Source organism: Caretta caretta, chromosome 23 (assembly GCF_965140235.1).
Source record: "Caretta caretta isolate rCarCar2 chromosome 23, rCarCar1.hap1, whole genome shotgun sequence".
Taxonomy (NCBI): domain Eukaryota; kingdom Metazoa; phylum Chordata; order Testudines; family Cheloniidae; genus Caretta; species Caretta caretta.
The window spans coordinates 3,444,642-3,470,584 of NC_134228.1; the positions used below are offsets into that span (position 1 = coordinate 3,444,642).

The 25,943-nt window shown below is 57.1% G+C and overlaps 2 protein-coding genes across 2 annotated transcripts; one reads left to right on the top strand and one right to left on the bottom strand.

Annotated features, from left to right (window-relative positions):
- The first annotated feature begins 1,287 nt into the window (after nt 1–1,287).
- NCCRP1 (NCCRP1, F-box associated domain containing) lies at nt 1,288–6,704 on the top strand. Its single transcript, XM_048832964.2, has 6 exons — nt 1,288–1,775; nt 3,451–3,519; nt 4,102–4,186; nt 5,012–5,107; nt 5,898–6,039; nt 6,383–6,704. Exons 1-6 carry the CDS (start codon nt 1,580–1,582, stop codon nt 6,521–6,523), a joined length of 729 nt encoding a protein of 242 aa, XP_048688921.2. The 5' UTR covers nt 1,288–1,579; the 3' UTR covers nt 6,524–6,704.
- A 6,093-nt stretch (nt 6,705–12,797) lies between these two features.
- SYCN (syncollin) lies at nt 12,798–13,196 on the bottom strand. Its single transcript, XM_048832967.2, has one exon. It carries the CDS (start codon nt 13,194–13,196, stop codon nt 12,798–12,800), a length of 399 nt encoding a protein of 132 aa, XP_048688924.2.
- Nucleotides 13,197–25,943: the final 12,747 nt, after the last annotated feature.

The window sequence follows — 25,943 nt, forward strand, 5'->3', positions numbered from 1 at the left end:
CAAAAGGCTGTTGAGAGCCCCCATTGGCATTGGCTGGGGGAGGCAGGTGCTTGAAATTTGGGGGGAGGGGTGTGTGTGTGGGGGGGGCCTTGACTTAGCCTCCTGCCTAGTTGTAGGTGCCGGAGGCTCAGAAAGGCAGGGTGTCCCCTCTCTGCCACCCTCCCCCATGCCAGTCACAGCCGGGGGTGGGGGGGGATGCATCCCTTAAATCCGGGCTGGCCGAGTCCCTGCTGGCTCCGGCCCCCCTGCTGGGCTGCAAGGGGGCTCCCAGCTTGATTCCCCAGGCCCACGTGCCCCCATTTTGTGGAGGGACAGGGCCCTCAGGCCTTCCTCCTGCTGGGGGGCGGGAAGGGGCGAGTCCCCCGCACTCAGCATCAGCTCCCTTTAGCCCTTTGATTTCATCCCAGCTGGTCCCAGGTCCCTGCTCATCCCCTCGCCTGGTGGGACATCCCCTTGGAAGGGCTGCTGACCACATGAGCCCCTGGCTATGAAGACCGGGGGGCGGGTTAAGTCGATCCTGGGGCTGCTCAGTCAGGCGGGGCCTGGCCCCCTCTCTGCCCTGCTGTATGTGGCTGCCACAAGGGCCCAGCGGGGGACCCAAAGCCGGGACCCGCACACGGGTGCTGCGGCCCCCCGAGGGGCTGCTGGGTGATTCCAGCCCCCGACCCTTGTGCCTATGCCAGTCGCAATAAATCCCTTAGCGGTCAGGCTCAAGCGGTCGGGCCGGCCCTCAGCTAGGTGGGGCGTTGCTGTTAGCTGTGATGTTCTGCCCCAGCCTTGGCCGCATCTCTGGGCATCGCGCGCTTGGCGAAAGGGCTGGAAGCTGCTACAACCAAGGCTGCTGCTGCTGCCTCCCGCTGGCCCTTTGCCTGAGTGGGAGGGAGCGGCCGCAAGGGCCCAGCCGGCGCCAGGAATCTGGGGTATCAAGGAAGAGACCGTGGGAGGCGCTGGCCCGGGCGCCTGGCTTCCTTTTGTGCTGCTGGGGCTGGGCCAACAGGTTCTGATTCCTGAGCGGGTTTGTTTCAAACCACTTCCTGGTGGAGGGTGCAGGCCCCTGCCCCCACGGAGCTGGGGTTGGCTCAGGTCCCATTAGCACCCCCGCTCCCCCCCCCCGTGCCCCTTCTCTTCTTTTCCTAGCTCTGGGCAGGAGTGGCTTAGAGGATGGGGGAGGGGGTGGCTAGGACTCCTGGGTTCCTGTCCCAGCTCTGGGAAGGGGTGTGTGTTGGGGGAGGCAGAGTTGGGGAGCCCGGGGCTGGGCTAGCAGGGGGCTGTGGGTCAGGAGTGAGGGGCCCCGGCAGAGCGGGGACCCTCCGGCGCTGCAGAGCCACGCTCCCCTTGGGGCTGCGCCTCTGGGGCTTGCATAACGTGTGTGTACGTGTCCCGCCTGTCCGCAGCCCGTGTCATCACCTCCCCACCCTCACCGCGGCTGGATCCCCCACCCCGAGGTTGCCCCACCACCCTTCCTGTCCCTCCTCCCCTACCCCAGCCGCGTCCCGCCCTGGGCAGGGTGGGGTGGGGCGGCCCGGGCAGGAATCCCAGTCTCCCTCCGCCAGCCCCAAGTGCCTGCAACCCCCTCGGCATGGCGTCCCAGCAGCTGCAGGCCCAGACCTTGCCCCTGTCCCCCGGGGCCCAGCCGCGGAGCTGGCAGCAGGAGGTCGAAGGGGCCTGGGAGCTGGGCCGCAGGGGGGTCCCCCTGCCCAGGGACCCCGACTGGAAAGCCCTGTGCGAACGCAAGCCCTTCGAGAGGAACCTGCTGCAGAATCCCAACCCCGAAGGTAACGTCTGTCCCGCCGCGAACGACCCATGCCAGCTGCCCCCGCTATCCCTCGGGCAGGGCCTTGCTCCTGGGCCGAGTCAGCCCTGGCTTGGGGGGATGGGGGGGAACAGGGGAAACCGGGCCGGGGAGGATCTGTGTGTGTGTGTGTGTGGGGGTGTTGATATGTACAGCAGTAAAGGCCGGGGTCCCATCGTGCCAGGCGCTGCACACCATCCCTGCCCTGCAAAGCTCCCACTCTCGCCGGCCAGGCTGGGCTGTGGGTAGGGGAAGGGGGTGAGGGCGTGGGGTGGGGGGCACCCTGCTTAATAAACCCCAGAGCGTGCCTGGCGAGCGGAGGGTCCGCGCGGGGCTCTCGGAGGTAGGCAAAGTTCCCCTCCCAAGGAGCTATTTTGAAAGGTTCCTCAGCCCCCCCCTCCCCCTCAGATCCCTCCACTGCCCCTCCCCTCCCAGGGCCCAGCAGGCTGCTGGGCTGGAGCCAAGCGTGGGTGGGCTGGAATGCGCCCGGGGGAGCCTGACTAGCTGCACCCCCCCTACCCCGCCCATATGCTAAGCACCTGCCTCGCTCGCTCCAGTAACTTGCCCAAATGCCGGCACTTCCCCCAGGGCCGCTCCGGGACCAGGCAGTGCGGGAAGGGTTAATCAGAGGAGTCCTGTGTCAGCAGCTGCCCCTCCCCAGAGGTGGCTGCATCTCAGCACTGGGGAGGGATCTCTGTAAACAGCTGCTGTGCTCCTCCCCAGAGGTGGTTGCATCGTGTGGTGGTCCTGGGCAGCTGATGAACTGCTTGTTGCACCCTCCTCCAGAGGCAGCTGCATCCCAGTGCTGGGTGAGGGGTCCCTGTGTCAACAGCTGCCACCTCCCACCCCAGGGGCAGCTGGCTGTCAGAGCAGAGGGAGGGATTTTGAATAAAAAGCCCCCCCCACGTCCCACCCCAGAGAAAGTCGCATCTCACTTCTAGTTGAGGGTTCCCTGTATAAACAGCCGCCTTGCCCCACCCTAGAGGCAGCCGCATCTCAGGTGATGTGGTTCCCCGTTTGGGACGTGCTGTGGGATCCCTCAGGCGGGTGTTAACATCTCTCCTCATTCGTGTGGGCCGAAGGCCGCCCCGTCTCTGGGGAGGTCTCTGCTGAACCAGTTTGGCTGCGGGGAAGGAGGCTCAGGGGCCTGTCCCGGCTTGTCTCTCCGGAGGAAAGGATTTAGCTCCGAGGCCAGTCTCAGCCTGCTGCCCGGGATTGCCCCAGGTGCCATCAGGGCAGCTGCTCTGGGACTGCGCCATTAGCTTGATGAATCAGCATCCCCCCCGCCCCTCCCGGCCCCACATGCTTACAAATATTTCTGCCCCATGGCGTCTTCTAGAACCACCACCCGCCGGCTACTCTAAACTGAGGCACCGAGCAGGGAAGTGGCTTGGCCAAAGCCACGCAGAGATCCCAGGAGTCTGGGCTCCCAGCCCCTCCCCACTAGCCCCCGCTCTGTGATACAGCCCAGGCATCCTGACTGCGATGCTAACCACTGAGCCATGCTGCCTCCCTGTAAAGCAGCCAGAGGAAGGGCAGAGGGAGAGTGGGGATGGGGAGTGGGGCTGCTGGGTAGGATTGTGGAGGGCTGGGGGGTGTCGTGCTTAGGCTGGAGGGGTGACTCTGTTGTGTGTTTCATTTCCCCCTCCCCCCATCAGGTGTGAACATTTCGGAGCCAGCTCCCCACCTGCCACCCAACAGCCCCCGGGTGTCACTGGAGTCCTTGGGTAAGTGCAGGGAAGGGGAGCCTGGGGCGGGGCTGGTTGGCAAGGAAACAAATAGCCCCCTCCCCATCCGTCGTCTTCCTATGGGGCGCTGTGCAGCGTGGGGATTGGGCTTGGCCCTGCTGGGAGCTGCCTTGTGTGTCCCAGGAGGGGGCAGCATCAGGCAGGAAAGCCTGCCTCTGCGTACTTCACCCCTGCTTCACGGCCTCCCCCACAGGGCTAAACTGGGTGCCCTTTGATTTCCCTGGGGGCAGCTGTATCCCTGTATAAGCCGCTGCCATGACCCACCCCAGAGTCAGCTGCATTGCAGCGCTGAATGCGGGCTCCCTGTATGAACTGCTCCCATGTCCCGCCCCAGCATCAGCTGCATCCCTGTATAAACCACGGCCCTGTCCCACCCCAGAGTCAGCTGCATTGCAGCTCTGAATGGGGGGCTCCCTATATAAGCCGCTGGTGCTCCCTAGTGCCAGCTGCATCTCTTGTGCCCCTGGCTCCTGGTAGAAGCCGCCCCTGGCTCTGCAGACCCGATTGCTGTCAGGGCGGCTTTTTTCTGCTGCTTTTAACCCTCCTTGTAACCCTTCCAAGGTAATTTCAGCGGCTGGGCCATTAGCACCGAGAAGCCTCCCCAGGAGGCTGGCAAGAAGCCCGGCTCTGAGGCTCCGTGCTTCAGGTGAGCATCTGTCCTGGGCCAGCCTGGGGATCTGGCGGCTACTCGTGGCTGGGCCATAGACGTGGTTTATGGCCCTCCTGTCGCCCCCTGGGCCCGCGCAGCTCAAGCAGGAGATCCGGGCGCGTTGGGCACGTGCCTCCCTGGGCTGGATCCGAAGAGAGGGAGCTGGGCATGCGTCCGGCCAGCTAGTGCAGCCCCCCCTGGGAGGGGTGGGAAGACGGGGAGCGGGAGGCAGGCCTCATTCTAGAGCTGCTGGACTTTACACACCTAGCCTGCAGCACCACCCAGCCTAGGTTAGGCCAGGGTGTAGATCGCCCCCATGTGGCAACACTGGCCGACGCTTGAGGCGACAGGAGGGAACCAGGGGGCGGGTCTGAGTCCAGCAGCCTCTGTGAAGAATTATGAGTATTATTTATTAGCTGGCTTACCATGGCACCCAGGTGTGCCAGTTATAGACCAGACCCCCACTGCGCCAGGCGCTGCACGTTGTCATTGCTATTAGGTGCATTTCGGTAGCACCTCAGTGCCCCAGTCGTGGCCCAGGCCCCCACTGCGCCAGGCACTGTACATTGTCATTGCTAATAGGTGTATTACAGTAGCACTTCAGCGCCTCAGGCCCTCCATTGTGCCGGGCGCTGTACGTTGTCATTGCTATTAGGTGTATTATGGTAGACCCTCAGCACCTCAGTCATGGCCCAGGCCCCCATTGTGCCAGGCGCTGTACGGACACAGAACAGAAAGATGCCCCCTGCCCTGTACACCCCTCCCCTGCGGTTCCTGGCTGCCCCGCTCCTCCCTGATCCTTTCCCCTCCCCCTCCTTGCAGCTGGTGCGTGAAACAGCAGCAGGTCGACCTGCTGGCGGAGGGGCTGTGGGAAGAGCTCCTGGACTCCTACCAGCCGAACATCACTGTCATGGACTGGTACTGGCTCTCCTTTGAATGCCCCGGGGGGGCGGGTCCCAGTTGCTGCCATGGCTCCCCTCCCCCGGTCCGTGGTCCAGCTCCCCAGGGCCAGATATGAGCCCTGCCTTGGATCCCCTGGGGGCGCTGGCCAGGGCATGGGGCACCGCGGTGCAGTGCCTTGGTTGGGCCGAAGGGGGCTCAGTGTCCTTTCCCACGCCCTGCGCAGAGCCATGTCCAGGCTATGGGCAGGAAGGACAGTAGGGCAGTGGGGGTGGCACTAAGCTGAGAATCAGGACACCTGGGTTCCATTCCTGGCTCTACCTCCTGGGCGACCGCCCCGTCTCTTGTGCCTCAGTTTCCCCGCCCGTGATCATTTGGGAGTCCTGGCTCCCCATCCTCTCTGCTGTAACCGCCAGACTCTGCTTCCCTCCCAGAGCTGGGGGGAGAACCCAGGAGTCCTGACTCCCGCCCCCAACACTAACTGCTGGACCCCCTCCCCGAGCCAGAACTGGGGACAGAACCCAGGAGTCCTGCCTCCCTCTCCCCCACTCTAGCCTAGGCTTCGCCTGTAAAATGAGGATCATGATCCTGCCCCCCTCTGGGAGGTGCTGTGAGCTCTGCTGATGAAACGCTGGGTCACAGCTGTGGCTTCGTGTGGTTACTAGCTGCCAGACAGAAATGGGATTTCTTGAGCTTCCCTTATGCCCCCCTCCCCGACCTTCGTTCCCCCCCACCCCTGTTATGGGGACCAACTCCCCCGACCACCCCAGATTTTGGCTGCTGTTAACTGCCCTCTGCTCCGGTGCAGGTACGAGGACAGCCGGCTGGCTCAGACCGTTTACCAGCTGCACGTCCGGCTGCTGGCCGGCGACGGGCAGACGCCCCTGCGGGAATTCCACCATGAGGGCCCCGAGCACGGGGCGTCCCGGGAGGAGAAGAACTGGTGCCATGTAAGGGAGACGCTCCCTTCCCCACCCGCGGGAAGGGGGGGGCGGGGAGAGGGGCGAGACAGCTCAGGGGTAGCAGGGGGAAGGGGTGACTTGGATACACAGTGTCTGGGCTAGGTCCCAGTCTCCTGGGCATGACCCCTTAGGGAAACTGAGGCACGCATCGGCATCATGCAAATATTACAGCTGCTTCCCACTTGGTCACAGGGGGCTTGGGCCTTGCCAGGGCAGTGGTGGGGGCTGAGCCCAGAGGGGGAGACGGGGACAGGGACGGGGCACCAGAGGTGGGGCTCGGTGTCTGCTTGGGGCCATGGGCTCAGGTCCTGATGGTTTCGCCCTTTCGAAGGTTTCCCACGTTTTCCACGGCTACGGGCCGGGAGTGCGCTACGTCCATTTCCAGCACTGGACCTTGAACGCCGAGGCGCCAGGCGGGCTCTGCCGCACCAGAGCGACGGACAGCAGCGTCTCCGTTCAGCTGCGGGACTGACGGACGGACGGATGGGCCGGGGGCGGGCGCGGTTCGGTTTCTGTTCCCCCGGAGGGCTGACGACAGCACCCAGACAAAGATCGGCGCTGGATTCACTGGGAGCCAAGAGCCCTGCCCCCTCTCTGTGCCCTGGGGGCAAAGCTGGGGCTGCGTGGGGCCCGTCAGGTCAGCCTCGCTGCTGGGATGGTGTGACGAAGTGGGACTGTTCTTAATGTTTCCTCTGAATAGTGTGGGGGTGCCTCAGTTTCCCCTAGGCAGTTCTTAAGTATCTAGGTGGTGGGGTAAGGGTGTATGATCATTGCAGTGCCCTAGAGGGCAGGTGTGTGCAGGAGTCTGGACACAGAGAATGGCCGACACCCTGTTTCCTGGCAACTGATGGCCTGGGCCCTTCCCCCCCTGCAAGGTGAGAGCTGAAGGGTTGGAGAACAAAGGAATCAGGTGACCTCCTGGCCCGGGAAAGGAACAAAGCCCAGAGGAGGAGGGGCTGGAGGGGTTTTTTCAGTTTGGGGCTGGCTGGGACATGGAGTGAAGTGCAGACGTGGTTGTCTGGCTCACTGCCCCCCAGAATGGACCCAGCTGAGGGGTCCCGTTCTCTGCACCTGCAAGCTCTGTTTTAGACCATGTTCCTGTCGTCTAATAAACCTTCTGTTTTACTGGCTGGCTGAGAGTCACGTCTGACTGCGAAGTTGGGGTGCAGGACCCTCTGGCTTCCCCAGGAGCGCCGCCTGAGCGGACTCGCTGTGGGAAGCGCACGGAGAGGCAGAGGATGCTGAATGCTCCGAGGTCAGACCCAGGAAGGTGGAAGCTGTGTGAGCTGTGTGTCCTGAAGACAGGCTGCTCACAGAAAGGCGACTACCCCAGAGTCCTGACTGGCTTCATGGGGAGCAGTTCCAGAGCATCGCCCAGGGACTCCGTGACAACTGGTGGCAGCGGTGGGATGTACTGCACCCCGTGGATGGCGCTTCCTGCAGTAAGTGACTGGGGAGCAGTAACACGAAGGGGGATTGCCGAGGACCAGGCCTGCTGAAGGCTCAGAGAGGAGCGGTTTCGGGGGGCGGTTAACCCCTGGGAGTGTGTGACCAGCGAGAAGGACTGTGCAGTAATGGGATCCTCCTGGGGACTGCAGTGAGCAGTCTTAGGGGCGGAGGAGTCTGCAGCTCGACCCTGGCAAAGAGGTGGTGACCTCGAGAAGGGCTGGCACACTAGGGGTTCTCCCTGGAAACCGTGGGGAGCTGAGAACACACGGGCCTGTGAGTCCACAACAACTTGGGAGGAGCGGAGTGATGGCCTGTCACCTTCTCCTTAAGAAGGACATTGTAACCCTGTGCAAAAAGAGAGGGTTGAGCGTTGGAAAGTTCACCAAAGCAGAGTTAATCGTGCAGCTGGAGGAGGATGACTGCTCTAAGGAACAGATTCCTGACCCCAACTGGGGCTATAGCAGGATCTGGGAGCAGCTGGAGTAGTAGCCAGGCATCGCCAAGACTCCTGTCCCCGACCAGACGAGGGTCTTCACGATCGGGTTCCCCATCGGGGGATCGAGACGGACGGGATTGGAGCTGAGTCTGAGAGAGCAAGAGGACCGTGGGAGACAGCGAGAGCCCGAGAAAGAGCTGCAGAAGCAGCAGCAGCATGAACTGGCGGTGGTGGGGCGGAGAGGCCTAGGGGACCTCCCCGGGGTGAGTGGGGATAGATCCCGGGGGGCCAGTTCCGCAGGGAACCTCGAGACTAAATTGCTGCCCCTGGTTAAGGAGGGGGGGTGTGTGGATGCCCACCTCACTGCCTTTGAGCAGGCTGGCGATTTGAACCAAGGGGACCCTGCGGAAAAGCCCCGGTATCTAGCTCCCTTGCTGGGTCCCAAGGCCATAGACTCCGTCAGCCAGGTGGTTGGGGATGTGGACAGGCTCCCACTCCTGACCCCAACCTATATGTCTGTGTGGAGTTTCCTGGGGCCAGGCCCCCCGGACCTCCAGTGGGAGTAGAAGGTGATGGTCAATGGGGAGACATTCTTGGGGTGGCCAAAGGGCATGGGCTGCATAAACCTTCCCACATGCGGCCTGCGAGTGCTATCGACCACCCCTGATCTAAGGGAGGGCGTGAAACTGGAAGGGCCTGGTGTAACTCCTACCAAGGAATGGGAGAGATGCTGGGGCATCCATGGGAACGTTGGTGGCTTCGAACTTCCCCAGGTCACCGGCTAAAGTGACCCCGCTCAGTTCGATCTCGAAGGGGGGAGAGATGTGACGAAGTGGGACTGTTCTTAATGTTTCCTCTGAATAGTGTGGGGGTGCCTCAGTTTCCCCTAGGCAGTTCTTAAGTATCTAGGTGGTGGGGTAAGGGTGTATGATCATTGCAGTGCCCTAGAGGGCAGGTGTGTGCAGGAGTCTGGACACAGAGAATGGCCGACACCCTGTTTCCTGGCAACTGATGGCCTGGGCCCTTCCCCCCCTGCAAGGTGAGAGCTGAAGGGTTGGAGAACAAAGGAATCAGGTGACCTCCTGGCCCGGGAAAGGAACAAAGCCCAGAGGAGGAGGGGCTGGAGGGGTTTTTTCAGTTTGGGGCTGGCTGGGACATGGAGTGAAGTGCAGACGTGGTTGTCTGGCTCACTGCCCCCCAGAATGGACCCAGCTGAGGGGTCCCGTTCTCTGCACCTGCAAGCTCTGTTTTAGACCATGTTCCTGTCGTCTAATAAACCTTCTGTTTTACTGGCTGGCTGAGAGTCACGTCTGACTGCGAAGTTGGGGTGCAGGACCCTCTGGCTTCCCCAGGAGCGCCGCCTGAGCGGACTCGCTGTGGGAAGCGCACGGAGAGGCAGAGGATGCTGAATGCTCCGAGGTCAGACCCAGGAAGGTGGAAGCTGTGTGAGCTGTGTGTCCTGAAGACAGGCTGCTCACAGAAAGGCGACTACCCCAGAGTCCTGACTGGCTTCATGGGGAGCAGTTCCAGAGCATCGCCCAGGGACTCCGTGACAGATGGCTCCAAAGGAAAGGGATTAATAAAAGTTCCTGAGGGGAGCGGGGTCTAGTGGTTAGAGCAGGGGGGTCTGGGAGCCAGGGCTCCTGGGTTCTATGCCCAGCTCTGGGAGGGGAGTGGGGTCTAGTGGGTTAGAGCAGGGGTGTGGGATGGGTGTCAGGACTCCTTGGTGCTATTCCCTGTTCTGGGAGGGGAGGCATAGTGGTTAGAGTGGGGGTGGGGCAGCCTGGGAGACAGGACTCCTGGGTTCTATTCCCAGCTCTGGGAGGGGAGTGGGGTGTAGTGGTTAGCCCTCCTGGTTTGCACTTCTGATTCTGGCTCAGTGTGTGACACTGAGTCAAGGCACATCAGGTCTGTGCCCCAGTTGCCTGATGGGGTGATACTTGCAGGGGAGCTGGGAGGCTGCAGTCAAGATGGGACCTGAGCAGTGGCATTAAAGAATTTCTGGTGCTTCCTGTGAGCCTACAGCCTGTCTTCTTGGCCTCAGCCCCAGTTCTCCCTTCCCCTGTGGTACACCACAGCAAGCCTTTATTGAGTGCTACCCCCACCCCAGATGTGGCTGCAACCTAGTGTTGAGCGAGGGTTCCCTGTATAAACAGCCGCTGCGCTCCACCCCAGAGACGGCTGCATTTGAGCAGCTGGTGAAGGATCCCTGTATAAACAGCCCCTACCCCAGGTGTCTAGTGGTTTGGGCTCCCACCTAAGACCTGGGAGACCAAAGCTCCATTTCTGATACCAGCAGAAGCCTGCCATGGCAGATAGAGCTTGTCCCAGTTCCCCAGGTGAAATAAGCTACACTCTGGACCTGGGGGGAGAGCCCTATAAACCCCATATCCATCATTTTAGATAATTGTGACATTTCATCTAAAGCATGCCTTGCGAGGTATCGCGGGAAAGGTTACGGTCTGCTGAAAGCCACTGTTCTCTCTAAATCTGTACATCCCTGGTGCTTATGACGGTATGAGCGTGCGTTGGCCGGGTGTCACTAAAATATGCTGCGAGTTGGGGAATCGCCCAGATATTAAATCCCCAGAGGCACGAACAAGGGAAGTGACCAATGCCCGGGTGGGTGTCGAACAGCCATTGCCCAGCAAGGGAGTTACAATTCACTGACTCACCTGCATAAGGCCACCCCAGGGGAATTGCTCAACCTTGCCTGGAAATTCGGCAGCGCCCCCCAGACATGTCTCGACTTGTATTCTCCAAGCACATGGATTTAGGGTATAAAACAGAACACGGGAGGGTCCCTGGCTTCACTTTTCTCCTTTCCCCCCCCCACGCTGCAAGCAACAAGGACGCTTGGAAGACTGAAGACTCCAACCCGGGGGGACTGGTCCAGGTCTCAAGGGTGAAACATGCAACGGGGTGAGAAACCTGCTTGATCGAAACCCTGCCAAGTGCCTTACGGGTTTAGGATTGAGATTGTGCGCTGCTTTTATTTTCTCTGGTAACTAACTCCGACTTTCCTGTCACTTGTAATCGCTTAAATCAGTGGCCCTTAAACTTTTGTCCTGGTGACCCCTTTCCCATAGCAAGTCTCTGAGTGTGACCCCACCCCTTATAAATTAAAACCACTTTTTTTATATATTTAACACCGTTATAAATGCTGGAGGCAAAGTGGGGTTTGGGGTGGAGGTTGACACCTCGCGACCCCGTCCCGGCCCCCAGTTTGAGAACCCCTGACTTAAATCTGTCTTTTTGTAATCAATTTACTGTTGCTCCTTACCGGTGAGTTTTGACTGGAGTGCTTGGTAAATCTGCCCAGGTTTACCGTCCCTTTCCAGTGACAACGTGGTGAACCAATGAATAAACTCGCCTTGCTCAAGAAAGGGTCTTGAGCAGGGCCAGACCGTATATTCCTAACATACAGAGCTGGGATCTGGGGGGATCTGGCTAGTGCCTTTCTCTGTGTGATCCGTGAATGGCTCTGGGATTCATGAAATCTAGCCGGGTGCGGGACTCCACACGCCGTTGGACTGAGTGGTAACAGCACCTGGTGCTTGCCACCGGTAAGGCACTGACAACCCCCAGGGTAGTGAGACAAGGGGGCCCCGCGGTCCTACAGTCCCAGGTTGCACCCCGGGAATCCTGTCTCACCAGGTACAAGGGCATTTACGCTGATATCGCTGCATGGACACTACAGTCTTTGCCACTATAGAAATCGCACCCAGCCACCGCTCTCCTCACCGGCATTGCCAAAACTTCCTGCCGCAGACCTGGCCTGAGTTGCTCTGTGCCTCAGTTTCCCCAGCTGTACAATAGCGATCTTAGCGCTGCTCTGCCTCGCTGGAGGATAAACGCATTGCGAGGGGCTTAGACCCTTGAGTACCGGCTGAGATAGCTAAACCCTGAGTGGAAAATGAGAGAGGCAGCGTGGCCTGGCTGGATTCTATCCCTGGCTCTGCCACTCACTGGCTGGGTGACCTTGGACAAGTCACCTCCCTGCTCCATGCCTCAGTTTCCCCATGTGTGAAATGGGGATCCTGCTACCGCCCTCCTTCGTGCAGCGTTTTGCGATCTGCTGCTGGAAGAGCTAGCAATTACTAGTATTGTCTCATCATTGCAGTTCTGTTTATTGCAGGGAAAGGCGTGATAAAAGCCAGGGTGTGGGGGAGAGGGTTTGAAGAGAATTGGATCTGGGGGGTAAAACCAAGCAAGGCCTATGTGCTTGAAGATTACAGTTGCCTGGAAGTATTAAGTAGAGCATTTAACCTCTCTGGCTGCTAAATGGATGCTGAATTGGGTCACTCAGACCAGCTAAAAGCCAAAGCTCGTAGTCTATTTGTTAATATCAACTGATTGTTATTTGGTATCGCCGAGACCGCGCTAGGTGCTGGATAAAGTTCAGCTTAACACAGCCCCCCGCAAAGGGGTTTGCAAGTTAAAGGGGAATTTACCAGCCGCTCTGCACAGCTCTCTGACGCTGAGATGCTTTTCCATTAGCGTTTTCTTGCCGGGAAATCACCTAGGTTTCAGACAAACAGTACACCTGCGAGAGCTGGGCTAAAGCCCTCCCAGAAGCCTCCGCCACAGAGGGGGATGGGGATGTTGGCACGAACCCATGGGGCTGTGATCTGGCAGCAATCACTCAGGCGCCGTGGGGCAGCTGTTCCTGGAGGCGGATAGCATGGTGGTGTGCAGGCACTGAATACCAAAGCAGTCAGGGGTGCCGGTTGCCCGGTGAGCGGTTTGGTGTGAGAAGTGGGATTAAGGCTTGGCCCAGCTGGAGATTTGGTGTGAGCGGTGGGATAAAGGCTTGGCCCGGCTGGAGGCCTGGTCTCACTGCTTCATCCCTGGCCTCACCTCAGTAGCACTTGCAGTAGTAGGCGGAGATGGAGTTGTCCCAGTCCCCGAAGAGCCCCTTCTTGATCTCCCGCAGCCGATATATCACCCCGCTCTTGAACTTGCGGTTGTAGCCTTCCTTGCCCCTCCTGGACCAGACGTTGAGCTCACACAGGGGTGCCACCACCAGGGACGAGATCTTGTCGTTCCAGCCGAGCGGTATGTAGGGAATGTCGTCGCCGGGCTGCACCTGGAGCACGTCGCCCCCGCAGCACTGGGCGTAGTAGGGGCTGTCGTCGACGTACAGCTGGGAGCAGACCTTGCTCCCGTCGGCGTTCTTCAGATCTGCCGGGGCTGGGCACTGGGCCCAAGCCAAGGCCAGGAGCAGAGGAAGGAGGAGCAGGGTGTGAGCGGTGGCCATCGTCCCGGTGCCGATGGGGGAGCCTCCGCAGCGGTTCTCATTTATAGAGCCCCCCTTCCGAGGCTGGGGCCCTGCCGTGGCGGGGGAGCCTGAGGATGCTGGGGGCGGGTGTGATAAGGGTGGGAAAAGGGAAAGCTGGTGGCACAGTGGAGGACAGTGTGTCCTGCCAAGGGAGCTCCCCTACCGCGGCCTCACATGGGCACCTGGGGGGGGGGGGGTGGCAGCTAAGGTGGTTGGGGGGCTGCTCCCCCTGGAAAGGTGGGGTCACTCACCGCGGTCCCCCAATGGGCTTGGAGGAGTTGGAAGTGTTATTGTCCTCCCCCTCATGTTATAGCTAGGGAAACTCTGGCCTGGGAGGGCACGGAGGTCATCCAGGAGTCCTGACTCCCCAAACTTCTTGTGCTGTAACCACTAGATATCACGGGCAATGGAACCCAGGAGTCCTGCCTCCACTTGCTCTCACCATTAGACCCTGCTCCCCTCCCAGAGCAGGGAAGAGAACCAAGGTGTCCTGACTCCCAGTCCGTCCCTCCAGTCAGGACGCCTGGGTTCTGCTCCTGGTTGTGCCGCACAACTGTGGGTGAGTCATTTCACTCACTCTGTGCCTCAGTTTCCTTGTTTGTAAGGCAGAGCAAAAATGAGCAACGCGCTGCCCTGGCCCCAGCATAGGGCTGCTCCGGGGACTCCCCAAGCAGCCACCACCTGCCTTTCCTGCAGCCCTAGGATGCCAGGGCTTCATTTTCACCCTCGAGTGGGAGGGAGAGCAGTTCCCCTTCCCCCCACCCCCACCAGCTGGAATGACACCTGATAAGCTCCCCACACCGTGACAGGTGTGTGCTTTCCCCCGGCTATCCATTCCCCTCCTCCCCGGGTCATGGCCCCGAACCAGGTGTGTGTGAGGTAGTCTGATCCTTTGCTTCCAGCCAAGCTTATTGCCTTCTCCAGGCAGCTCTGTAAACATAGAATCATAGACTATCAGTGATGGAAGGGACCTCAGGAGGTCATCTAGTCCAACCCCCTGCTCAAAGCAGGACCAATCCCCAATTTTTGCCCCAGAACCCTAAATGACCCCCTCAAGGATTGAACTCACAACTCTGGGTTTAGCAGGCCAATGCTCAAACCACTGAGCTATCTCTCCCCCCCGTAAGATCTGCTCCAGAGCCAAGCGGATGAAACCTGGGGCCCGATCTCTACCAGCAGGTAAGCCCCTAAGGACAGCAGGAGGCACCTAGGAGGATCCCCTTGAAGTGCCTAGCTGCTTTCGGTGCCTAAATCCCTTTGTAAAACCCAGCCTAATCCTCTCTGCTAGAGACCCTGTGTTCCCTTGGGAATAGCAGGGACAGCGAAGGGAAGCATTGTTACTGATGAACTTATTTTTGAAGCCCTTCTGCATGCAAGGGAGACCATCCTGGTGATCAGGATGCTGGCCTGGCTCTCTGGTGTTTCTGGTTCGAGTCCTCGCTTTTCCAGCAGTCACTTTGAACAAGCCATTGGGGGGGGGGGAGGACACAGGGCGGCTGGTTGCTACTAGCTCTGAAAATCTACCCCCCCGCACAGTAAAATCTCTGGGGGTGTCAGTTTCCTTGGGAGAACAGCCCTGCCTTTGTCTATAGAGGCCTCATGGGGGAGTCCCCGGGGGCGGGGGGCTCTCAGTCCTGCAGACCCCTCACTATTGCGGGTGAGCAGCCTCTGGAGAGGTGCTGCGGGGTGGTTACTTTCCTGGCGTGGTTTTCTTCGGGTGGGAGGAGCCTCCCAGGCTGGGGCGGGGCTTAGCCGCTCACCACCACCTGGCACTAATTAGAAGCTTCCCAGGTGATGGGTCTTGGGTAAGAGGCCAAGGAACAGCTCGGGGGCTCCCAGTCACCCCTCCTGACTTACGCTGAGCTGTTCGGACTTGGAGAAATAAACCCATCCCTGGAGCAAAGCTACTGAAAATGCCGGGGCTGCTGTGGCTGCACTGGCCGGTGAGTGTCAACCCCACTGGTTTCCAGAGCCGGGGGGCCCCACCGGCCAGGTCCTGAGCAGGTTGGCGCGTTGTTGAGAGGCCAAGGCTCCCGGCGGCCTGGAGCTGCTTGGGAGTTTCCCGCTCCTTGAGAGCGCGGTAGCAAAATCAGGATGGCGGTTTTTTTACAACGATGCGCCCAGCCCTCGGTGGTCCGTTTCCACAGGTAGTTTTGTTGTCTTCAACCCTGCTGCCTTCTGGGGGGGCTCTGCCTCGGGGCTCTGCCTCTGGGCTGTCATTAGATCTCCCTGGGTTCAAAAGGGGTGAAAAGGAAAGTGAGAGCGAATCGGTGTCGGGCCTGACCTCGGAGCGGGGGGATTCCCCGGCTGAGGGGAGAGAACCTGGTACAAGAGTCTGGGCCCTGTGCTTCTCTGGACGGATCCCAGCAGCAGAGCAAGAGCGGGAAATGATTAACGAACCCGCTGCCCTCGTAGGAGTGGACTCCTGTTTGCTCCTGGTGGCGCGCTGTCCCCTTCCCGTGGTGACTGTAGCCTTGGCTAAATTGCCGGGGCCTTGTGCTGTTAAATTCATGGGTTCGATCCCTGTGGCTGGGCCTTGTTCCAGAGCGGCAAGACCCAGAGGTGGTGGGTTTGATCCCTGCTGGTCCTTGTACCACCGTGTCTTATTCAAAGCCGCCCCGTGTCTTTTCCTTCTGCAGCTGCTTTGGGGATGGCGTTAGAAAGCCCCAAGAATGATGCCAATGGAACTGCTCTCCCAGCCTGGCCCAAGCCCTAGGGCGATGCAGATGACAAGAAATACGTGGTCTTTTTTTTTTTTAACCAGCCCTTTTATTAACACTGACATAAGGCACAACACAGCAATAGGAAAAGGCTCGAGGACCGAGCGAAATGTCTCCCATCATCACTCAAAATGGCACAGTGCAGAGAGCTCAGATTCTCTCCCCCCTTCTGAAATCACAGGCTCCCTGCCACTCGCATAATAAATAATTATTAAAATACCCCCTCCATTAGCGGTACAGGGCACATGACATATGTCTGAGCAGTTCTCAATCCCCCCAGCAGAGGGCAGCATTGCACACACACACACACACACACACAAGTCGGCTCATTGCACCATGTCGGATGGAAGGTCTCTCTTAACAGATGATCTAAGTCATAGATGACGTACCGTGAATAAATAAATATCTAATCAAACTCCAGTTTCAACAATTACCCCGCTAATTCCAGGGACTGAAAATAAATTACATAAATAAGACACACAATTCTGTAACAGTGCTGCAGCCAGGGACGGCAGATTGAACCTCAAAACACGAATGCAGAATTTCTTCTGCAGGAGTGAAATTCACCCCCTGGGTAGCCATGCGCGCCTTCTACACAGGGTTGAATTTCGCTCACTAGTGAGCAGAAACCAGCTGTGTTCACTCACCAGTGAGCAGAAACCAGCACCGTCTAAATGAAAACATTGAGAAATACTGGAAATGTCAGAATCACGAGTTTTGAAAATCCAACAGTTTGAAAATCCAACAACGCTGTCCACCTGCTTCAGAGTGAGTTTGCAAATCCGGGATAAAAAGCCACGGAACTGGCCGTGCTTTGACCAGCGTTGATTGCGAGTCCCTTTCGAAAACGTTAGGCCGTAATTTCTTAAAGGAGAGGAAATTAGCCAAGGGAATGGCTAGTAAATCTCCGAGGAGGCCGGCAGGATCTGCTAACTCACAAATGCAATCTGAGGGGTTGACATTGACCTGAGAAGGCGAGCCAGGAGAAAGCTACATTGTGTGACTGTTTTCCAGCCAGTCATCAGCCAGGATCTTCTCCTGGTACGTAATAAATACAATACTTAAAAATATAGACGGTCCCATCCAGTCTTTCTCTTCCCCCACCTCCTCCCCATTCAGTTGTGTAGATGTCTGGTCTAGCGGCAGCAGGGCAGGTTGACAGCAGCAGGGTTTCAATGGCAGGACTCATTGAACTTGTAGGCAACATTCTTCAGATCTTCATTCAGTATATGGAAGAGGTTGAAGATCAGACCTCCCTCCAGGCATCTGGCAGACTCCTGGGACCAGAGAAATAGCAAGTGGGCATTACAGCTTGTCACAGCCGCGGATTCAGAGCCTGGCACGGAGCGCTGGGGCTGCGTGGCGGCGGCAGGGGATAGAACTCGGGTCACTTGGGCTAAAGGAGAATCGCCGCTACCTGTCAGCACTAGAAGGGCTAGGACACAGGGTTGTAGTGTTGTTGACTCGAGCCAGCAGAGGGCAGTGGTGTGTGCGGGTACAGACATGTGCACATGTACAGATGTGCACAGAGTTCACTACTATCCCAGCGGTGTCTTTCCTTCTCAGCGGCTCAGGATGCCCCTCCCCCACCTCATCTCAACTGGCTCCGATGCCCCAGTGTGCAACTGACCAGGGATTTATCCACAGTGGACTTAGGGTAGCACCTAAGAGCCTCAGTCATGGAGCAGGACCCCATTATGTCAGGTGCTGTACGTTCTTATTGCTACTAGGTGCATTACGGTAGCTGCCATGGACCAGGCCCCCATGGCGCTAGGTGCTGTTCATGTGTATAGCTACTAGGTGTATTACAGTAGCACCTAGGCACTTTGGCCATGGAGCAGGACCCTCCTGTGCCAGGCACTATATATTTGTATTGCTATTAGGTGGATTATGGTAGCATCCATGTGCCCTGGCCACGGTGCAGGACCCCCCCAGATGCCCGGCGCTAGGCGCTGTACAAACCCAGAACCATAGGGCAAAGGCCCGGGGTGCCGCCCCCACATCCTCACCTCACTTTTTCCGGCAAGGGATTTCCGTAGCCATTTGGCGAGGATGGGCGGCGGCCCAGCAGCATCGTGATCCAGGCCCTTCAGCTGGATCTGAAAATCGGGGCAGAACGAGTTACAAACGGCCCCCCGCTCTGGTGTGCCGAGGGCGGCCAGCAGCTGTTCTTGGCCTGCCGCTCGTTGCGTGGCACCAGCCTTCTCCCACCCAGAGACTCCCCAGGCTCCGGCTGGGCTTTTGCGCCTTCGGAAAAGCCAAACTGCCTGCTTCCAATTCCCTCCCGGTTGGCTTGCGGCACGTTGGATTTCACTGGAAAAGAAGCGTGTGTGTGTGTGTGCGTACAGGTGCCCAGCGGCCAGAGCTACTTCCCCAGCTTGGGCGCAAGAGGGTCTGGGTGTGCAGAAGGTTGTGGGGTCAAAGCTGGGTGACAGTCCAGCTTGGAGGTTATTACACGGACAATGCGGAGACATGTTGGGATATGTTTTAGCTACACCCATGTGATATAAAGCCACCACCACTTGCGTGAGTATATTAGAAGGGAGCGGTAGTTGTGAGTTTCCTACTCTGTGTGTGTGTGTAAATATAATCCATATCCTCATAGCACTGGAAAAAGCTGCCTTCAGCTCACCTTAAAGGGATCAAAAGAAATATGTTTTCACGTGACATGCAATTGGCCTGTGGAACTCATTGCCACAGGAAGTTGGCGAGCTCAGTGTAACGGGGTGGCCTGCCCCTTTAAGAGCCTGGGGCCTGCCAACCTGGTCTATGATAAGCCCCAGCTGGGAAGGGCAGGTGTTTTCTATAGAGGGCTGGAAAAGCTCATGGGGGAGGGGAAACTTAGGCAGCAGCTAGCATGAGGACAGACTGGGGAAGGCGGTGCTGTGCCTGGCAGGAATTTAGCAAGCTTTAGGAAGGGGTGTTTCTAAGGAGCACAAGAATTGCCGGTGTTATAAGAGCTAATGCTAATTTTAAGATTTTTGGCAGGGAAACTGGGGTTCCTGCTTCCAGGTTTAAACTCATCCCTGGGTATGAGTGATGAGGATGCTGGCTGCTGTCAGTGAGGGGATACCGGGTTAGACCGTCCTCAGCTCTGATCCATCCTGGAGACTCGTATGTTCGTTACAAACCGGATTCTGTGCTCCGTGACGCACTGCTGTGGGCCAGGCGTAGCACCGGGGAGTCACTTTGCTGTGACTGGGAGCGGAACCTAGTCCCGAGTTCAGGAATCCACAAAACCCACCACTGAAAGGCAGCAGCCTCTGAGGTGGGGAACGGGGCAAACATTTGGGACAGGAAATCCAAAGCTTGCTATATCCCATCCCACTGCAGGGGGACGTGGGGACAGAGAGGGCAGCTAGGCTGGGACAGCCTTGTTTAAAATCTCTGAACCAACGCGGCAGGGCTGCATCTCAGCGCCATGCGAGGGATCCCTGTATATACAGGTTCTGTGTCCCACCCCAGAGGTGGCTGCATGTCAGTGCCAGGCAAGAGATCCCTGTATAAACAGCTGCCATGTCCCACCCCAGAGGTGGCTGCATCCCTGTGGTGGTCGTCAGTGCTGGTACTCACACAGCTCCTCAGGTCCTCCTCAATGCTCGCCAGGATCTCCAGGGGCCCGGATGCACTCCTGACCAGCTTGGGCTCGCTGAGGTTCTGAATGACCCTGATGGTCAGATCCACTTTCTTCTCCAGCACCACCAAGTTTTGACATGCCTGGGGGGCACAGCAGAGGGATGTCTGAGTGAGACTGGAGTGGGGCAGCAGGGGACCCTCAGGGCTGGGGTCAGAGGGCAGGTCTGGGGGATTGGCCAGACATGGGGATGGGGGGAAGAGGAAGAGAGTGGAATGGGGGGGCAGAGGGATGGAGGGCGTGGGGAAGAGGGAAGGGTGGGAGGAAGGGAGGGGGAAGGGTGGGATGGGGCAGAGAGGGGGAGAGGGCACGTGTCTCCGCCGTGGGGTCTCTCACCGGCAGCTGGTCCAGCTTGTGGCTGAAAATCTTGTCGGAGCAGTTCATGACAGCGCCCTGGATCGTCTTTCCCTGTGGGGTAAGGCAACGTGGGTGGTTAGTCGTTCCTTGGGCCATGCAGAGAAACTTCCTCCATTCGGGCATCAGAGCAACGCAGGGTCGCACTTTACCCTAGAGTGACTTCATTCTCGGCAGCCACCCATGAGATGCAGCCGTCTCTGGGGTGGGGCGTGGGACTGGGATCCCTCAGCTGGTGCTGAGATCCAGCCGCCTCTGGGCTGGGATGTGGGGAGGTTAATGCAGAGATCTGTCACCCGGTGCTGAGATGCAGCCACCTCTGGGGCAGATCATGGCAGTGGCTGGCACCACTATTTAGGACAGGAAGTGGCAATCAGTTCCTTCTGTATCTCGCTGAAACTGCCAGGGACAGCATGAAATTTACAATTTGGCTCCAGTTCTGGAGTTACCCCCATCCCTTGTGCTAACTCTTCAGATCACGAGGGATTGGGACAGCGGTTTCATGTCTCCCCAGAGAGTTGCCTCTACTTACGTATTTATCCCTGAAGTCCTTGAAGGCTTGGATATGTTGGGGAAGAAGGGATCTGTATTGGGAAAGTTGGCAATTCTTTGCCGGAGCCCCTTCGGCGAAAGTTTCCACCAATACCAGCAGGAGAGCTGAGACTAGCAGGGTCCGGCTCATAGTGACTGCGCCTGAAAAAACAAAAAAAGTCTCCTAAGTATGGTCTTTTCACCACACAATATTAGGGCAGAGAGAAATTTTTCAGCCAAAACTTTTTGGGGTGGGGGGATCTGGTGACCCCAGAATGTTTTTGCCAATTTGTGTCAGTCTGGTCGAATTGATTTGGTCAAAAAAAATCAAAAGTTTTGAGGTTGATTTTGGGTTTGGGCTGACTTTGTTTTTCAAATATCCTCCCATTTTATTTCAAGAACAATCCAAAATGGTCAGAATGGAAGTGAAGCCTTTGTTTGACTCCAAATTCGTTCATTTATTTTTTTTTAGACTTTTCAATAGGCTCCAAATTTGGAAAAATTTCCTTTTTGGTTTGACCTGAAACTATTTTCTTTCTTATTTAAAATTTTTCCCCCCAACAAATCGAACCCCCCGCCATTGTTCACACAAGCTGTAATCATGCTTGGACCATCAACAGCAAACTTTGGACCAGAACCTCCAGTCCAGATTGCTTCCACTTGAACTAGCTGCCATCCTTCTGTGTCTGACCTTTCCTATAGTATCTGAGCAGCACCCGCACTGATCCTCACGACACAGAAGCGAGGGAGGGAAGTGCTGTTATCCCCTTTTATAGATGGGGAAACTGAGGCACAGAGTGGCAGCGTGACTCCTCCAGGGTCACACTGGAAGGGGGTGGCAGAACAGGGAATTGCACTCCAGCCGCATGCCTTAGCCAGTGTCACACCCTTCTTCTGTATGCTAATCTGGGTCTGGGGGACCCGGGCTTCTGAACTTGAGGTTTTGAAGCCCATGCTGGAGCGTCCACACTGCATTGTAAACCTGGGCTTTCAGTTGCTCGATCCAGTCTGGCAGCGTGCTAACACATCCACACTGCATTACAGGGACCTTCTGAGCTGGGGCTGCAGTCTGAGCTGCAAAAGGCCACTGTGGCTTTGACCCACCCTCCTGTCCAAGGGCCTGGAGCCTGCGTGTTTGCTGACCCGAGTCAGACTGGTTTGTGTGTGGACGGGAGGCGGGCATGGGCTCAAACACGAGTCAGAGCTTGAGCTTCGCGGGCAGTGTGGACGTGCCCTGAAGGAGTGACATCATTAGCTGTGGGGGTAGCGATAGGTCCTTGTCCTCTAGCAGAACTAGTCACTAGAACAGGCAAGCGGTTCTCCTCCAGGGTCAAACTCGCCCCGGGCGGAGCAGGAGAGCCAGAGCCATTCAGCAAGAGCTGCTGGCCAGATTTTTCCACTGGCTCTGCACCTTCAACTGGGGCCAGCTTTTCTGACGAGCTCAGCCCTAGATCCTCCACTCTACACCCAAGGGCCTCAGCACCTGGCCTGAGACTCAAGTGGCACCTAGGCCTGGGAGCGGAGTGGGGCTGAACTGCGGTGGGGGACGGGGTGTACCTACCCCACACTGGGCCGGAGGGGGTTAACCCCACGCTGTGGGCCGAGGAAGCCACATACCCCCTTGCCCTGCTGGGCATGCTCCCACGGGGACCAGCGGATAAGAGGGAACAGCCCAGCTCGAGCATGGCAGCTAATGAACGCAGACGTGTATCCTGGGTTGGACTCTTAACAGACCCCTCCAGCCGGCCGCCGAGGCCGAGGGACCCCCGCGTTGGAAGAAAGGGTAGGAAGCGACCCGGGGAGGGGGACGACCGAGACTGAGCAGCGAGGCGTCGGTTCCCTAGGGCCCTGGGTCGAGACCTGGTGCAGAAGGATGGGCCCGGGTCCCCCTACCCCATCCAACCTGCCATGGACACTGCCAACGGGCAGGGAAGTGAATTGGGCTGCTAAAGGCCATTGCATAGGCTTTGGCCATTAGGCTGTATTGCCCTGAACTCTGGGACAGCCCTATTTATTTATTTTGTATTCTCACACCATCAAGGAGCCCCAGCCCTGGACCAAGACCCCACTGTGCTGGGGGTGGTACATGTTATTGCTCTCAGGTGTATTATGGTAGCACCCAGGCTACCGTTGTGCCAGGTGACCTACGAACACACAGAACAAGCCGGTCCCTGCCCGGGAGAGCAACGATCTCCCAGTCACCTTGCTCCCTTCTTGCCCCGAGCGTGAATATTCATGTTCCGTAATGATCTGCCGACCAGCTTCCCCTTGGCTTCGGGGTGACTGGTTTCTAGTTCTTGAAATGCACCCGATCTCTGCCATTCTGTGATCGCCCACACGCTGAATGCCAGGCCCAAAGCGAGAGAGTTTCCCTGTGTGGCAAACCTCACACACGTTGTTGGGGCGTCTACGGAGACTGTTTGCGTTACAGATGGGGCCGACTCGTGTGAGGAAGTCTCTGACGCGGGGCGTATAATTAAACATCCAGCGGGGTTCCATGGCGCTTAACGAACGCTTCCTCGGGAAAAGAAGCAATTTTGTCTCCGCTAAGCCGGCTTGCATAAACACGCCACTAGGTTTTGTTTCTAATTAATACCAATGAGGTGGGATGGCTTCACTCCTCGAGTCGCAGCAATTTAGTTGGCTGCTTGCCTTGTGTGTTACGGCTGTACTACATCACGCTTGGCAGGTGTTTGCAGCACAGAAATTGCAGGGGTACGATCATTTGGCTCTCAGAATGAAAGGATCATTTTTGCCCACGGACCTAATGATCGGAGTTGACTTCTATTGAACTCCAAGGAACTGAAGGGAGGGTGGGTTATATGGGTTTGTGGGGAGGGAGGGAGGGAGGGATGGCTAGATAGAAGGGAGTGCGTGGGGAATGGATGGATGAATACGCCTTGAATCCTGCATGCCGTTCGGGTCGCCCCATCTCAAAAAGATACGAGAACTGGAAAAAGTCCAGAGAAGGGCAACAAAAACGATTAGGGGATGGAGCAGCTTCCGTGTGAGGAGAGATTCAAAAGACTGGAACTTTTCAGCTTGGAAGAGAGACGACCAGATTGGGGGGATATGATAGTCTATAAAATTGTGACTGGTGCGGAGAAGGTGAACAAGGAAGTGAATAAGGAAGGGTTATTTACTTCTTCTCGTAACACAAGAACCAGGGGTCACCCAATGAAATTAATAGGCAGAAGGTTTAAAACAAACAAAAGGAATGACTTCTTCACACCACACACAATTAACCTGTGGAACTCATTGCCAGTGGATGTTGTGAAGGCCAAGACTATAACAGTATTCAAAGAGAATGAGATAAGTTCCTGGAGGACAGATCCATGAATGGCTACTAGCCAAGATGCTCAGGGATGCAACCCCATGCTCTGGGTGTCCCTGAACCTCTGACTGCCAGAAGCTGGGAGTGGATGATAGGGGATGGATCACTCGATAATTGCCCTGTTCTATTCCTTCCCTCTGAGGCATCTGGTGGCCTCTGTTGGAAGACAAGACACTGGGCTAGATGGACCATGTGGCTGTTTAATTATGGGACTCGTCGGTGTCTGCCCAGTGAAGTCGCTCATTGCCAGGCGCAGTTTGGATTTCAATTATTTTTTAACAACATTTACATCAGCAAATTGAGTAATGGGGAGATTAGCACAAGGCAGGAATATGATCCAGGGGCTACAATGCAGCCGAAGGAATCACGATGGCTTGGTCCTATCTCAGTGCTACAGTGTTACTTGGGAGCTGAGTTGTGTCACTGTTCAGTACCTCAGTTTTCCCTTCTCTAAAATGGGTTAATACTGTCCTGACTTTGTAAGGCCAGACCACCAGCTGGTGGTAATTGGCCGTAACTCCACTGAAGTCAGTGAAGCCAGATCCCCAGCTGGTATAAATTCAGCCTCTTCTCCACAACTTCAAGGACCAGAAACTTTCTTCATTTGAAGTGAGGGAGGAGATTTTCACCCAATGGCAACTGAGGCACCAAAAGTTGGCCAAAACATTTCAGCAGCTTACGTTTTCACCAGGTTGTAAGTGACCTAAAGAAATCTATGAGTGCTGGCTGGAAAATAGAGGATTTTTTTCTGCAGAAAATTTGGACGCTTTTTGTTAAAGAGCAGAAACCCAAAATCTTCGGATCAAAAACTGGCGAAGGCCAAAGAGATTTAGGCCAAAAGCTGCCAGCACCTGAAAAGTTTGAGCTGAAACGCCAAACATTTTAGGCCCCAAACTGCCAAAAGCAAAATCATTCGAGACCAAAAGCAGATTTATTTTTTTAGGGCAGAATCTAAAAAATGTAGGCCACAACCCTGAACGTGTTCAGAAGAAAATTGGAAAAGTTAAAGCCGAAAATGAAAACCTTTTGCAGCCCCGAAAAGTCTGGTTTCGGTTTTCCCGAGAAAACGGGAACGTTTCTGTGGAAAGCAGGTGCCTTCTGTGAAATCTTTCATCCAGGCAAACCCTTCCTCCCCCATATTCCCCTCGCATTGAAGTTTCGACAGAAAACTTGGGATCAGCCCTAAGGTCTGAAAAAGCCGTACCTGTGAGAGCAACTGCCAGGATGGTGGTCCAATTCCTCTGGATGCTGTGATCTCTTTCCACCTGCTTTTCGCTGCTGACTTTGTCTCTGCTGCCCCATTGCCATGGCTTTTATGCCCTGGACGTTTTCTGTTTGTAACCTTGCAAAAAAGAAAACGTGGTTTTGCTTTTGGCGCACGGGGCGAATCCTTAGTGCTCACGTTTGGAAAGGAAAAATGGAAAGGTTAGGCAGGTGCGTGCAAACAGGGTTGCAAGGGAATGATCTCTGGAGAGGAACCACCAGGTAGTATCCTGGCTAAGTGAGGTAGGGTTTGGGGAGGTTTTGTACAACATTAGCATAAACTTGCCTCTCTGTTTCTGAGGTCTCGACCAATCGGAAACCACATCAGGAGGAAGTAAAAAGGACTTCCCCCGCTCGCTCACGAAATCCTGAGTTTGCTTTGCTGCGTGGTTTTCACTCTGGTTTGCACAGAACCGGGGGGAGTCATGGGGACTCGTGTCTGGTGGGGGTACACGAAAAGATTTTGTGCTGACGCCAAGGGGCAAAAGTCAGCAAGGTGCTGGAGGCGGGGTGGACAGAGTTTGAGCCGCAGCAGCTGGGGCAGGCCCCGCTTGTTTGGGTCAGAGGTGCCGGGAGATCTGAGGTTCGGAGGGGTGGGGGTGGGGGTGGGTTTGGCCTGTGATAGGGACCAGGAGTTGGACATGAAATTAGGATCCGGATGCCAATTTGCCCCCAAAGTTTGGGGCCAGTTTTTTTGCGACAGCCTCCACTTTATACAGATCTAGGAGAGACTTTATATCAGGAAGAGGGGTGGAATAGCAGCTGGCACTGAAGGTTGAGAGCCAGGACTCCTGGGTTCTCCCAGCTCCAGGGGGCAGCAAGATCTAGTGGTCAGTGCAGAAGGCTGGGAGCTAGGACTGCTGGGTTCAAATTTCAGCTCTGGGAGACAG

What these genes read in the sequence shown, in the direction of transcription:
- NCCRP1 (XM_048832964.2), top strand. Translation starts at nt 1,580, where the DNA reads ATGGCGTCCCAGCAGCTGCAGGCCCAGACCTTGCCCCTGTCCCCCGGG. An exon ending in GGTGTCACTGGAGTCCTTGG is followed by an intron (nt 3,520 to 4,101) that starts GTAAGTGCAGGG and finishes AACCCTTCCAAG; the next exon opens with GTAATTTCAGCGGCTGGGCC. An exon ending in AGGAGAAGAACTGGTGCCAT is followed by an intron (nt 6,040 to 6,382) that starts GTAAGGGAGACG and finishes GCCCTTTCGAAG; the next exon opens with GTTTCCCACGTTTTCCACGG.
- SYCN (XM_048832967.2), bottom strand. Translation starts at nt 13,196, where the DNA reads ATGGCCACCGCTCACACCCTGCTCCTCCTTCCTCTGCTCCTGGCCTTG.